The sequence below is a fragment of the Tribolium madens genome, unplaced genomic scaffold (genome assembly GCF_015345945.1).
Source record: "Tribolium madens isolate multiple individuals breed KSU strain unplaced genomic scaffold, Tmad_KSU_1.1 Scaffold_97;HRSCAF=244;Tcas5.2_LG3a, whole genome shotgun sequence".
Classification (NCBI taxonomy): domain Eukaryota; kingdom Metazoa; phylum Arthropoda; class Insecta; order Coleoptera; family Tenebrionidae; genus Tribolium; species Tribolium madens.
Genome location: NW_025401069.1, coordinates 8,835,229 through 8,849,961, shown reverse-complemented (window position 1 = coordinate 8,849,961; position 14,733 = coordinate 8,835,229). Strand labels below are relative to the sequence as shown.

Genomic DNA, 14,733 nt, shown 5'->3' with positions numbered 1-14,733 from the left:
TGAATTTAAAATTATATGTATTGGAAGTGGTAAAGGTTTCAGATTGACAGCATTTTGACGTGATTTTGACAGCTTATAATTTGCAATAATCTTTATAAATGATAACGAAAATAGTACTATTAAATTATCCCTGGCGTAATTATGTCTATTTCAATAATGGGTGATTGTTGTTAACAAAGTGGTTTATAAGATTTTTATTGAAGTAGTGATTCTGTTGTCTGTGATTAATCCAAAACATGGATCGACAGGGGAGCAATAAGACAAAGGCCAAAAATTGGTTACACCGCTTCCTAAAGATAAAAAATCGCTTCCAGGAGCGATCATCAATGTCAGACTTTGACTCTGACGTTTATAAAAAACAGGGATTCGAAAACTCTGAGTCGAAATCCCACAGGAACAGTTTTCGGAGAAGTCTCAAAAAGATGCATACCCGAGTGAAAAGCTGCATGTTTTCTCAGGAAAGTACAACTGCAAAACGTCCAATGACCATTAGTGAACTTCCCTGCACCTCAAGAATTCTAGAACCCACAATTCCCGTTGCTGAAATCTACGAACATTCAAATTGTGCACTTCTGAGAAGTTCTACGCCACCGCCGATTCCCGAACGTACGCGGCCTGTGGAAGAGCCCCAACCCGATTCGCCTCGCGAGTCGTCTCCTGTCGAATTGCGCACCCACCGAATACCCACTGACGAAATAATAAGTCTTTCAAACTGTTACTGGTACTGGGGGCCCATGCCCACCGCCGAGGCCGAAGAAAAGTTGCAATTTAAGCCCGATGGCACGTTTCTAGTCCGCGATTCGGCATCAACCAATTATTTGTTTAGTATTAGTTTTCGCAGTGTAGGAAAGACAATGCATGCTAGGATTGAGTATAGTCGCGGCAGGTACAACTTGTGCGGTACCTATGCTGAGGGATTTACAACTGTGACGGAGTTAATACAAGATGCGATGAAAACGTCCGAAAATGGAATTTATTGTTACTCGCGAAGAGGTGAACAAGCATCCGAGTTTCCTGTTAGACTGACCAAACCAATTTCAAGGTATGAAGAAGTGAGGTCCCTTAAACATTTGTGCAAATTTGTTATAAGGCAATATACTAATATGAATGATATACCGAAATTGCCTTTGCCGACTGTGCTTCATGGCTATTTGTTGGAAAAACCGTATTTTTAATTTCATGCAAATGTACTTATTGTGTAATTCAGATTTTATTCAGATGTTTTCTATTTTTCTTGGTTTTAACCGCTGAGCGGCTTTTTACATTTATATCGCGATATTGCTCCGTCCGCTCTAATGTAATAAAACCAACCAATTTTTAGTTATAAACAAATTATTTAAGAATTTTATCAGCTGCATTTTTATGACGTTTGTTTTTTAGTACGAATAGAAGCAAAACCGTATCCTGTTGCAGTGTTTTAAATTATTAACAAAAATCCTTTCAAATCTGTTAACAACAGACTCAGTCTTTCTGGATCACTTCGTAGGGACTGCTTATCTCCGAAAATGTGGTATACATTTACAATTCCTGTGAAATAAATGATGTTATTAATGACACACCTTCTTTATTACACTGCAACACCTTACAGTACATTTATTAGTGCAATTTTCTAAAAAACTTTAATTCAAACATTCAACCATCTATGTACGTGTTATTTTTATTATTTATATTTTTAGAGGTCATTAATTCAAACATAATTACTTTTCCGCAATTTTGTATTCGTCGTTTACAATTTTTTTTTATAATTAAATTTTCGGACAGGTAGTACATTTTTACGGTTTGGCTAGTCCTGTGAATAAAATATAATTAAAATAGTTGTAGATATCCGTTTATAAACATGTACAAGTGGTTCAAAAGTATTTCAAATATTTATCATCAGGAGAAATGTCTATTCTATGTAAAGTATATCTAGAATATGATTATTACTTAGTCAGAAAAATTAAAAGATATCCAAGTTATTTTTCACTACTAAAAATTTCTGAGTAATAATAAACAAAATAGCTCATTTGTTTCCAACACATAATAAAATACAATCACTTTATGTAATGAACATGGATGAAAAAGTACTAAAGTATACCTAGACTTTAATTATTGCTTAATTATTTAAAGAAACTTATCTAAGTACATTATTTTTTTATATAATTTTGTCGTTTGGGGAATAAATTAACAAGGAGAAAAAAATAGATCAATTACAAATCTCCTATATTTTATTATAAGTGAACAAATGTTTCAATTGTACGGCAGAAATCAGTTAGTCAGAGAAAGGATTAAAATTATTTAAAATAGCTAGCAAAAAATTGAATTCAAAGATTTTTGTTCTTCTAGGCCGATATGAAATAATCCATCGTATGTACCACGGGCATTATTAGGCATTAAAAGCCCTCCGGTTAGTAGAAAGCTTTTTTAAATTATACCGAAATAACCTGACCTGCTATTATATTTTTGACGTATTTAAAAATATTGTTTTTTTTAATTGTTTTATTGCACAATATATTAAAAATCTGTTGTAGTGAAGCAGAAACGTACGATGTACAGAACTGTTATAAGGACAAATGTCCAAGTTCAATCAAACCTTGTACGTTTTTAACTTATATATCATCACTAGCGAACAGCTTATTGTGAGAAATTATTTTTATCAATCTGATAAAACCGTTTGTATTTTATCCAGTATTGTGCAAGTATCAACTGCAGTTATCAGAATTAAATAATGAATCATTTTTGCAAGTAAATTGTTGATTAGTTTGAGAAAACAAAAAAAAAATTACTCGGAAATTTGAAACGTTTAAGCTTGCACAAAGCTTCTTGTTACATAGGTTTTAGTTTTTGAACCGTTTGTACATTATCTTTTGTATTAATTTAGTTATTATTGTGTTAAATAATGATTAGGTTTGTTTGAAATTTTTTATTTGACTGAATTTATAATCGTTGTTATTCCTATTACTCACATGATTTGCCAATAACCTTCTCAAATGTATATATTAGAGAGAAAATATACATGTTATAATTTTGTCAAATAGGTATATTTAATTATATTTTGGTATTTTGCGAATCACGGAGTAATACGTGAACTGAAAATACATGATCAATGAGTCAAAATATTTGTTATAGATTTAACTAAGATATTTAAATTTGTAATATAAATAAAACATAGCAAATGTTTGAAATTGTAATTTTTTATATAAAACTACTTTCACAGATACCAACAACAGTAATTAGAACAATTAATTTCTTAGCTAAATTTGAAATACTACCTACTCCAGTTCAAACCTAGAATATTTCTCGCCTGCAATCACACAATTAAATAACCAATTAAAAACGTTCCACTGACCCACCGTTACAAAAGCAGACGTGACTGCATCCTTGGGTCCCGCGCTTCCCAAATCCATTTTACACAAAGTTTCGTGAATTTGCACTGCTTCGGCTAACCTCCTATTCAGGAACTTCCACGTAGCTTCGTACTCAGGCGAAGTGTCTTGTATCAGGTACAATTCAGTCGCTTTATATACACCAGCCACACCTAATCTTCTTGCATACCAGTTGAACTAGGACGAATCGGCGTTAGGAAGCATTGAGAAATAATTTTAAAATAATTGTCATTACATCTACCGACCGGTCACCGGCGTAGTAACAAATATCATCGACCGTAGTCAAAATTGTCGCTAAAGCCTTAGGTACGTTTGGTGGCAGCGACATTATGGCAATGGCTTGTGGCCACCGATTGAGATAAGGAATAATCATCTTCAAACGGCTTTGGAGAGCATTTTCCACAAAAAGGGCTGGAGGGATCGGCGACTCGCGTTGTTTGATTTCCATCTAAAATAGACTACAATTGGATATTTGAAAATAAGCGTTAGAAGAAGTACCTCTTTTAGAATTTCAACTAGATTTAAGTTGGAAGTTCTTTGGAAATACAGGACTAAGTCGGCGCCTCCGCGGGGAAAAAGGCCATGGGTAACTCCAGGGTAGCCGACGGCTTGGGCGCCAGCGCCCAGAGCGCTTCGAGACCATCCTAGTTCGACTACGAAGGGCAAGGAAGCAGCTAAAATTTTTTCTTTGATATCGTCTTCGTAACAATCGGTATGACTCGAGCTCGATGATTGCGAAGAGGATTTCCTACATGTTGTCCAAGCAGCGTACGTATCTAAGTTATATTAAACAAAATTAAAAGGATCATTGTTTTCATTACCAAGGACTTAAATCAATTTTTTAAAATCATTTTTCACATTGTTTTACAGCAAAAATTCCTCTGCGATAAAAAAGTAAAGAGTCTGTTGTTCAATTTACAATAAATGAAAGTAACAATAGGTTACCAAATCAATGCAAACACATGATTAAAACTGTTTTTATTGCATTTATTTCACAACTTAACTTCTAATTTGATTTTTTAATTTTAATACATTCTATTAGACGGCTCAGTATACTATCAATAACATCTAAGGTGGTTAAAGACATCTGCATAACTTCAATCTTTTTTTCGGTTGGCATTTCAATTAAATCCTTTCCAGACACCGTCACTGAAACTTTACAATCGGAATCCTCTTTTCCGACTTTTGCATCCTCTTCAGTCACTTCCTTAATTCTCAAACGGTAATGTTCCTGTGACATGTTAATCCCTGTCTTCAAAAATTTAAAATAAGCATCTTCTAGAGTTTCTAAATAAYAATCAATTCCGATGTCGCCTGATARGTCAACTAAGACCAAATAACGCAAGAAATTCAAACTGGCGATGATACGATCGGATTCATTCACAAGATCTGTTTCCTCCTTCTGTTTCAGAAACGTAAATTCATCCAGTATATTGTACAATTTGTAAGTGACATAATATTGGGACAAGTTTTTGATGCCACTTGTTTTAATTTCCTGTGTAATCATTTCTTTATAAGTTGTTATAAGATTTCCTTTCAATCCGCTGTGGGTAATATTACGGATCAAGTTTTTCACCAACAAGTACCGTCCCTGATGTTCAAATGACCACAAAAATGTGTGCAAGACTTGCAAGGCATTTTTGCGGAGCTCCACACATTCATTATGTACAATTATATTTGAGATAATTTTACAAAATTTACTATAACATTCTGAGTCTAGTAACACGTATGGTAACTCGAGCTGATCTACAGTTTTCAATAATGCTGTTGCTAAATCTATTCCTTTTTCAACAACAAACTGGCCATCCTGCGACAAGAGACTATTAACAAAACATAAGGAGTAATTTAAAATGTACGCAGGATTGTATACTTTTGGGAGATAGTTGTGACAAATTTCCTCTGATAAGATTAAATAGTAAAACACACCTAGAGATAACTCACTTGGTTTGACTAATTCGCTATCATTATACATTTCTAAGAATTTATAAGGGTCCAAATTTAAGTAACAAAATTGGGTAACTAATTCCTCAGCTAGCAGCCTAGCCTTTGATTTAGTATTTTTATAAACGACCATATCTAAAAATGCCAATGGTCTCCCGAGTAACTCCACAAAAAATCTCCCAACTACTTGCTTTCTTTCAACAATATTCTGACTTGAAGTTACATTTTTCAACTCCTTTACAAATGTATCACAGAAACTTAACAACTCGTTATATAAATAAACAATACGGTTGACGATTTCGTTAGAGTCTAAAAGCAGCCGCTCCTCTCCTACTAAATTCAAGTCTTCAGGAACTTCAAGCTTCTTCAAGTAATCCACAATAGCATTAAAACACCACCCTAGCGACGTAATTCTTTTATCAGGGACCCTCAACAACACTATTTCCAATGGTTTCAACAACATTAAAAACTTGGTATCATCTTCTGCTGTTTCCAATTCTTCTATAAACTGCAGCAAAACTTCCTCTGGCTTTGAATTTTCTGCTATAACTGTGATGAGTTTTTGACAACATTTAAACACTTCAATGTTGTTCGTTTCACATTCATCAGTTAAATAATGTGCAACTATGGGCACCAGGTCCCAGGAATTGTTACGAACCTCTTCACTGTTTTTGTTGTCAGTGAAAAGAGTCACAGCTTGAACTGTGTTACCCTCTTTCAACAAGTTGGAAATTGTGCTGGGGAAACTATTATCACCCAATTCGGCACTCATTGTTTTCAATTATAACTTTAATTAAATTACAGTAGAATTATTAGCGTAAATTTTGTGTGACAGTTGTTTTCACATGTTGAATAAAATATGGGGTTATGTTAACTAATCTAAAAACTTAATTAGAAAAATACTTACATCTTATATTAGTTCTAACCGTCGTTAATAAGCCAAGCAAAGACATTTCTTTTCACATTTGATGCAATCTTTTAAAATTTCTGATTTTCCATCGGGATAAAAGGTTTAGTGACTTTCTGGTTCTCTTATTTGCAACGCCGCGACTAAAATCCCTAACAATTTTGAAAGATTGTTAATAAAAATTTGTTTTTTTGTAACAGTTAATATGCTAAAATATACGGTATATTTTTATAGGGATTGAAAAACCATCTTTTAAATAAAAAATGCATAAATGTATGGATTTCAATAAATTCCAGGATTGCCAAATTAAAAGACGTAAATTTGTCAACAGCATTTGGCGATAACCACTAACACCACCCAAAATAACGCAAAATCCCGATAATGACAATGACAGTGACAGTAGTGGTGTGACAGTTAAATAAAAATCTTTTTATTTTGGCAGTTTAGTATAAGGAGGAATGCAAAGGGTTTTTAAATGAAGTGCTCGTGTCTAAAGCTTTTAAATTATGTCGACACGATCCCAACTAACTAAGGACCTGAATGGTAAGAAGTAATTCTTTAAAAAATTGAAAAAAGCAATGTTTACAATAACTTGAAAGGGGAGTGTCAATATTGATGATTAATAATATGTTAAGGAAGTTTTCTGCATACATTTCACGGTTAGATTATGATTTAATTTGTCGAAAAACCCCACTAATTATATTGAACCTAATAAACTTTACAAATGTGAATGTTAATGTTTATTTTAGGTTTTTATTGCAATTTTTGATTTAGTTGATCCACTGACCTCCTACTTTAATTATTCAAATTAAGTTTAATAAATTGATTCAATGGAAACCTACAAAAATTGTCAGTACCGTTTTAAATTTATTTCCAACGTTTTTTGCAGAGAGTATAAAATCATCTGTAGGAAACAAGGTTAAGATTCTTTTCAAAAATGTTGTCCGTTTGGAAACAAAAGGAGATAAGACTGAGAATAGGGTTTTGGTAAGTAGTTATTTTTTATTTTTATTGTTTTCTGCACTTTATTATTGTCGATTGTAAATAATAATTTCGATTTTTTTTGTTACTGTTTGATTATATCAGTTTTCAAAAATAAACATATGATTAGATACTATTTTTTAATGAAATTTTTGCCAGAAATTTAACATTTTTAGTGGTAGTGTTGCAATATTCTTGTTTGTATTACCAAACACTGTGAAAAAATTAACCCTATTTGATATTCTAGACATCTAGAGTTTTGTTTATTTTTTAAATTGCGCTCCAATTTTGTTACTTTATTTGACGCATAACTGGGGGCGCCACATCTCCTCCCACCACTTTTTCTCGCATCTGTCAATTTGACATTGACGTTTTGTCACAAATTGTTTTCAATTTTTGGAAATTTTGTGAATTTGTGGTCTTATAAATAAGTGATTGAACGTATAAATATACCAACCAACTTTAGTGTTAGCGTTTGAAGTGTTGCAACTTTATTCAAAATGCCGCGAGCAGAGTTCGGTACCCCCAAATACATCGCCAACAAGATGAAGGCAAAAGGTCTTCAAAAACTGCGATGGTACTGCCAGATGTGTCAGAAACAATGCCGAGACGAAAATGGTTTTAAATGCCATACCATGTCCGAGTCTCATCAGCGACAACTTCTTCTATTTGCTGACAATTCCAAGAGAATCATTGATGACTTTTCATACGAATTTGCGAAGGAGTATTTGCAAATTTTGCGACGTCAGTTTGGTACAAAACGTGTAAATGCAAATCGGGTGTATCAGGAGTATATCTCTGATAGAAATCACTTACACATGAATGCGACAAGGTGGGTCACTTTAACTGGGTTTGTGAAGTGGCTGGGGAGAACTGGCAAATGTTTGGTGGATGAGACGGAAAAAGGATGGTTTATCACATACGTTGATCGTGATCCCGAAACGATAGCACGCGAAGAAAAGAAAAATAAAAAAATGAAAATGGACAAGGATGATGAGGAAAGAACTCTGGAATTTGTGCAGAAGCAAGTGCAATTAGCTCAGGAGCGTGGTCAAACGAAAAATGAACCGGTATACACAGAGCTAGTAAGAGAAAATGAAGAAGAAAAATTGAAATTAGATCTTAAGCTTGAACCACCACCGAAAAAGGAAGTTAAACCAGTTGTTTTCACACAATTAAAACGTTCATTAGATGAAGGAACTTCAAAAAGCACCGTTAAGAAAAATAAAACTGAAAACCGGAAAAAGACAGCTTTGGATGAAATTAAAGAAATTGAAGAGATCAAGAAAGAAAAGTCCAACAGGAAAGATTACTGGATTACAGAAGATATAGTAGTTAAAGTTATGACAAAATCATTGGGTGACGAGTATTATAAACAGAAAGGTGTCATAAGAGAAGTGCACAACAAATACATAGCAATAGTGAAATTGTTTGATAGTGGACGTAAATTAAAATTAGATCAAGAACATTTAGAAACTGTCATTCCAGCTATTGGAAAGTTAGTCAAAGTGGTGAATGGGGCATATAGGGGAGAAACAGCGACTTTGCTTTCTATTGATGAAAAAAAATATTGTGCTGAAATTAAAATCGCATCAGGGTTGTTAATGGGGCGAACGTTGTCAGGGGTTCAGTATGAGGATATTTGTAAACTTAATGAGGAACAATGATTTAGTTTATAAGCATTTTTTGTAAAATACCTACTTATGTATGTAACAAAAGTTATTAAATATAATTTTATTTTATTTTTCTTGTTTTTTTTTTAACCTAAATTAAATCAAATCTTTTAAATTAATTTAGCTAAATATCACGATTATCTGGCATTTTTTGTTCTTGTTATTTAAAGTTTTCTACGAGTGTTTTGTTTTATTAGGTATTTTCCCCATGTCGAATTCTTCTGCTCACAGCTAAAGTGCCAACTAAAGTAAGTACTGGAGGAGAGTTTAAATATTTTTCATTGTGCGACATTTTTAAAGATTGACTGTCATTTCCACTACTTGGAAATACAAGCGTTGGAAAGTAAACGAGGCAATCAGTTAAGCTTGACGATTAATGATAAAGTTTACTCGTTTTTAACCGGTGACGATTCGACATGCAGTGCAGAAGTAGACAATATGATATCAGCATTAAACAACGCTATAAGGAACATTTTTCCGACCGTCCCTCTGCAGCACATCATCAAAAAAGTAACTTATTTCTATCAATTAGCACACTACACAACGCAAAATTTCTAGATTGATGTAATACCAAACACCAGATTGCAACAATTGAGGGATTTAGAAGCGATAGCCAGTAGTAGACGCGAAGTGGGGCCTTGCGGGGGCTTTTCAACACAATATGCTTGCATGTGCGATTTTCACGGCATGACTTATCGGGAAGAAGTTGCCTGGGATGTCGATAACATCTACGTATCCCTCAACACGAGAGAATTATGCCTTAAAGATTTCGATTACTTGGACCAAAAGTCAGTTTCTCATTTTTTAAGTAAACATCACACAAATTTCTCTTGCAGAGATTTGATTCCGATTATAAGTGCGCTGGAATACAACACGTGGTTTACTAAGTTAAGGGCAAATCAAGTGAAGTTGTCCCATGACAACATGGATCGAATTTTGCACGTTTTAAGGAAGTCTCTCAATTTGGAAGAAATCTATTTGGATAACTTGACATTAAAAGCCGATTTTGTTAACAAATTTGCGAATGTTTTGAAAGTGAATCCAGCAACTGCCCTCCACACTATAGATTTATCTTACAATGCCATTGAAGATAAAGGTAAGTCCACATTCATGGTTTCTAAAACTCATTGTTTGTTTGTTAGGTGCTAATTATTTATCGGGTTGTGTTTCTCGGCTCAATAAAGGACTTGTTCATTTAAATTTAGCTCATTGTGGGCTCAGTTCTAAAGGAGTCAATCATCTAGCGGCGGCTCTTAACAGCAACACAAGTGTATTGAGTACACTCACGTATCTCAACCTCAGTGGCAATAGTCTCAAAGATGACATAAGTGTAAGTATTTAATTATTTCTTTTTTCATAAATATCGAGGCTTTGTTTTAGAATTTACACACTTTTTTATCCCATCCAAATGCACTTCAGCATGTAGATATATCAAGCACTGATGTAATACTGGAGAGTGTAAGTGTTTGAAATGTCTTATAATTGCGAATCATTTTCTAAAAAAATTTTTAGTTGTTTGGTGCTCTAGTTCGTGGCTGTACAACAAATCTAGTTCATTTAAATATTTCTAAGAATCCTTTTAGTAGTAAAAAAAGCAAAGAAGCTCCAATATCTTTCAAGCAGTTTTTTAGCACAACACTTAATCTTAAATARCTTAATATGTCGCACTGCAAGCTTCCACAAGAAGCMCTAAAGTAAGTAATTAAAAATTAAAAGTCCAARCCAGTTACACTCTTTTTCAGAAACCTGCTGTTAGGATTGGCTTGTAATGAATTTACCAAAGAAATGTGTTTAGATATAAGTAATAACGGATTAGGAAGTCAGGGTGCTCACGTTTTAGAATCATGTGTTCATGGTGTTCGATGCATCTCTAGTCTAGATATATCCGATAATAGTACAACTCGTTATTTTTACTAGAATTTTTTACTAAATCAATTTTTACAGATATGGACGGTGATTTATCAAATGTAGTTTTAGCAATAAGTAAAAATAGATCTTTGCGACACCTCCATATGGGTCGAAGTATGAAAAAGCATATGTCTACCATAATGGACGCCGTTGTCCAGATCCTCCAAGACGACGAATGTCTTCTCCAGTCTTTAATAATTCCAGATTGTCGGCTCCGATCCGACACATTTAATCTTCTTAATGCACTCGGCGATAACAAATCGTTAGAGACTTTAGACATAAGCGGAAATTTGATTGGCGATTCGGGGGCCCGCCTACTCGCCAAAGCGTTGCAAATCAATAATAAACTCAAAACGATTATTTTGGATCGTAACAATATTACGCTGCAAGGTTACCACGACATCGCCTATGCACTGGAGAGCAACCGAACTCTGCATTATATACCCTTTCCGATTTTCGATGTGACTCCGTGTATGAAAGCTAATGCCGAACGAACTGATGTCATTATGAAAAAGATTCAAGATTTGTTAAACAGAAATGTGACGCTACGACGAAATTCGTTGAAATCGTTCCCGTTACAACCGGGCTTTCTCTTGACTTCCAAACAACAAGCTTTGGAACGGTTGGTGGCACAGACACAAGAGGCTATTAAAAGTTATTCAGCAATTGATTCCATTACTTCAAATAACGATATAAATCACGCATCAGGTGTGATACAAGACGCTGAAAACTCTAAACAGTTGCTGGTGAGGTTGCAGGAAGTTGCAAAACACAGAGATGATGGACATCCAGTTGAAACAAAGTTGCAACAAGCGGCGTGCGATATACACAATGCAATCTGTGATTATTTGCAAGTAAAAGTTTTTACAGAATTTAATTTTTGGTGGTTAAACGAGTCATTTTTTAGATTACAACGGATAAAATGTTGAAGTGTTGTAAAGAACAATGTCCCTACATTCTTCATGACGAACAAGTGATTCAAGAGATCAAAAAGAGCTGCAAGAACAAGAAACAAATTCCCTTGGATTTTGTTATGACTTGTGTTAAACAACAAGCGGGGGTTGACATAATGAATAGACTCAGGTAACTTGAAAAATTTATTGTTGGTTGTCTTGAAACCATTGTTGGAGCCACAAACATATCCTATTTACATTGTCTTCTAATTCTTGAGGTGTCACGTTATTTAGCTCATGAACTATGTTAACATTGTAGGACGCTTTAGCCTCATCTAATAACACTTGGAAAATCTCGCAATCAATATTATCTTCTAATTTTTTGCCGGTGTATCCCCTACTAACAAGTCTATCATATAAAGTTGTATTATCAGTACGCAACACAAAAACAACATCAAACCATCGTTCCGGAAAAAAATCACAACTGTGATAATCAACTATATTTCCACCTTTACACATCACTTCTTCCAGACCGTCTAAAAGCTTGTCTTCGTCCAAAATTGGACACTGGTAAACTTCATCGTATTCTTCAAGACAGTTATTGTCTTTCGCGATTTTCGATATTTCCAACCATTGTAAACCGGTGATTTCACTCAGTTTTTGACACAATGTTGATTTTCCAACACCTGGAGTGCCTGTGACTAATATATTAGGGGCTTGTCGCTTTATTTGTGCAGGATTTGCCATTTTCTTCTATGAAATGTAAAATGTAACATAACCTCAAAGTTTGACATGTGACATATAGGCGTGCGGCACATACACATAATGCGAACTCATTTGCTAGCGAGCGGCACATATCTAGCCTTTATTTCATCCCAATAAAACACCTGAATTTTTATTAATTTTTTTAATTGATATTTCTTTTGGGTTTCTAGGGAATTAAATTTGCTTACGGCGGGTCAGCTTTCTGAACAAATTGCTGATGAGGTTTACGAGGCGTTAATGAGGAGTTATAAAATTCTAGTAGGGGATGCTAGTGCTATTCGAATTGATTCGCCCCCCAGACGATCCAGATTGAGCAGCTCAGGTAGCTCTAGACACGGTGCTAGTGACATCTCGATCACAGATAGTAGTCACCAGTCGGATCACTCGCCTTTGGTTAGCTTTTTTCTAATTTATTATTTTGGTAATCGATTTGTAAGTGAATTTGAAAGAAATATACCTATATGCATTTGTTACTTACGAATCGATATGCGGCTTTTTACACATTTTTCATATATTCTAATTATATTTTTATCACACACGCAGATGTTGGAATACTTAAATCTAGTAAGTACTGATTTGGGGCTTCATAATGTGATTTTTTGACTGCAGTAAAATTGCACTAGAATTTCTAGATACTAAAGTATAAGGTTTGTAAAATAATTCTATTTTTTTAACGAAACTGTGAACCTTATGCTTTAGGGTCACTGTAGTTAAGTTTAAACAATGCTTGATCATCTGATTTATTATGGGTATTTTTTTATTTTAACGCACGATGTACATTTTTGGTAGCTTTGATTCTAGTCTTACATAATATTGTAATTGAACCAAAACTTAGGCAACTCCTCACCTGTCAATCAAACGAAAGAGCCTTCACGGGCGAAAACTCCGACCAAAGTCAGTGGTCGATAGCGTCGAAGGCCTCTCAGCGGACGACATTCCCAGTCTTTTACCGTCTTCCAGTCGTAATTCGGAAGAAGATGATTCCGTTACAGAACTTCCTAGTGCAACACACCAACTCCAACACTTAGTCAAAGGTAACCCAACCTAAATATCCAAAACTCCTCCTAAACTTACAATTTTGTTGTTACTTAGGTCGTCCTCGTCGGGCTAAAACCCGTGCCCCCACACGCCCTCTAGTGAAGCCCCCCGACGTGGCCGATCCCCTATCGCAAGATTTGGTTGAGGGTCTTGATACTTTCTTCCGTCCAGGTTCGGTAACCCCAACTTCGGACGATTGCAACTCATTTCAGGCTGACGGAAGTCCAAATCATGATTTCGCGTCCCCGATTTTGAGTGATGATCGTAAAACTCCAAAGTTGAGCAGAAACTCGCCATTGTTGAGGGGTTTGATGACGCCGACGCCGCGGTCTAGATCGACGGATAATTTGGAGAAGTTTTCGCCGGGTTTTGGAAGGAAAAATACCGATAATGCGTCGCCACTATCGAGGAGGTTTACAGGGGAGAGTATGATGTCGCATGATAGTAGCGATGGGAGTATTGCGGGAGAGAATATCGTCATGGAACATACGTTGGGTGAAACAGGTGACTTATTATAATTACAATAGGAATTTTTTCACTTTGGTAAATTACAGACGAACATGATTCTTTGAAACATTTAAAATCGAAGGGCCCTTCAGTCGCTCCAAAACCCCGACCATGGTCTATGGTTAATTCCGAAGCTAAAACTGCCGATTTAAGTCTTTTAAGTGATGGTTCTTCTCCAATAAATTCAACAGGTAATACACCTGACTCAGCAGACACATTAGACAGTTCAGAATCGTCACTTGAAAAACGCGTCACCAAAGAAATTAAGCTGAAGCGTGGTGGTGAGTGTTCCCACTTTGTTGTTCTTAATTTATTGCTTATACTTTTTTTTTCAATTTCCGTTTTGTGTTGCACCTCCTGTGTTTTTATCGCTTGTGTTTGGAAGGCATTTTACAGAATTTTGAGCGTGCTGATATCAAGTTTTTGCAACGTTATAAGGTACTTTTCCATTGTTTTTACTTTTTTTAAATAAATGAATCCAAAAATGTTTTTTACGCAAATAGTAATTGTTTTCAGGCGACAACGTTTGATAAGCCGGGAGGGTCATCAAATGAAGTTACTAGAGGAAGAGACAGCAATCATAATTGTAGTGAAACTCAAGATGCACACATAAGTAGATGATTAACTAACGTTTAGCCTCAAAAAATATTCACTTAGAACAAAAATTAGAGTAACTTCTGTAAAATTATGAAAAAAAAAAAACCTTTCACAAATGTTTTCCACTTCGAGTTTATTACATAAGCTTTTACTAGTAT

The 14,733-nt window shown here is 34.8% G+C and overlaps 6 protein-coding genes across 7 annotated transcripts; 3 read left to right on the top strand and 3 right to left on the bottom strand.

Moving 5' to 3' along the window:
* The first annotated feature begins 65 nt into the window (after positions 1–65).
* On the top strand, positions 66–3,159 carry LOC123014577 (suppressor of cytokine signaling 6). The gene has a single exon (XM_044413767.1). The coding sequence runs from the start codon at positions 237–239 to the stop codon at positions 1,173–1,175; it is 939 nt and encodes a 312-aa protein (XP_044269702.1). The 5' UTR covers positions 66–236; the 3' UTR covers positions 1,176–3,159.
* On the bottom strand, positions 3,153–6,365 carry LOC123014578 (ubiquinone biosynthesis protein COQ9, mitochondrial). The gene is made up of 5 exons (XM_044413768.1): positions 6,214–6,365; positions 3,864–4,141; positions 3,601–3,813; positions 3,333–3,542; positions 3,153–3,283 (listed from the first exon to the last, which is right to left on the bottom strand). Exons 1-5 carry the CDS (start codon positions 6,257–6,259, stop codon positions 3,248–3,250), a joined length of 783 nt encoding a protein of 260 aa, XP_044269703.1. The 5' UTR covers positions 6,260–6,365; the 3' UTR covers positions 3,153–3,247.
* On the bottom strand, positions 4,332–6,202 carry LOC123014576 (glomulin). Its single transcript, XM_044413766.1, has one exon. The coding sequence runs from the start codon at positions 6,076–6,078 to the stop codon at positions 4,372–4,374; it is 1,707 nt and encodes a 568-aa protein (XP_044269701.1). The 5' UTR covers positions 6,079–6,202; the 3' UTR covers positions 4,332–4,371.
* Positions 6,366–6,616: 251 nt separating the features above from the next.
* LOC123014817 (F-actin-uncapping protein LRRC16A) lies at positions 6,617–14,695 on the top strand. 2 transcript variants are annotated; one of them, XM_044414097.1, is given in 19 exon segments: positions 6,617–6,756; positions 7,103–7,200; positions 9,065–9,115; positions 9,168–9,377; positions 9,426–9,655; positions 9,704–9,963; positions 10,010–10,197; positions 10,248–10,325; positions 10,380–10,561; positions 10,610–10,761; positions 10,812–11,629; positions 11,683–11,858; positions 12,604–12,826; positions 12,977–12,997; positions 13,269–13,467; positions 13,526–13,975; positions 14,026–14,259; positions 14,364–14,416; positions 14,495–14,695. In XM_044414097.1, coding segments are annotated over 19 exon segments (3,765 nt in total). In that variant the 5' UTR covers positions 6,617–6,719; the 3' UTR covers positions 14,600–14,695.
* On the top strand, positions 7,544–8,937 carry LOC123014822 (DNA/RNA-binding protein KIN17). The gene has a single exon (XM_044414104.1). It carries the CDS (start codon positions 7,695–7,697, stop codon positions 8,859–8,861), a length of 1,167 nt encoding a protein of 388 aa, XP_044270039.1. The 5' UTR covers positions 7,544–7,694; the 3' UTR covers positions 8,862–8,937.
* On the bottom strand, positions 11,860–12,482 carry LOC123014824 (adenylate kinase isoenzyme 6). Its single transcript, XM_044414106.1, has one exon. The coding sequence runs from the start codon at positions 12,413–12,415 to the stop codon at positions 11,873–11,875; it is 543 nt and encodes a 180-aa protein (XP_044270041.1). The 5' UTR covers positions 12,416–12,482; the 3' UTR covers positions 11,860–11,872.
* Positions 14,696–14,733: the final 38 nt, after the last annotated feature.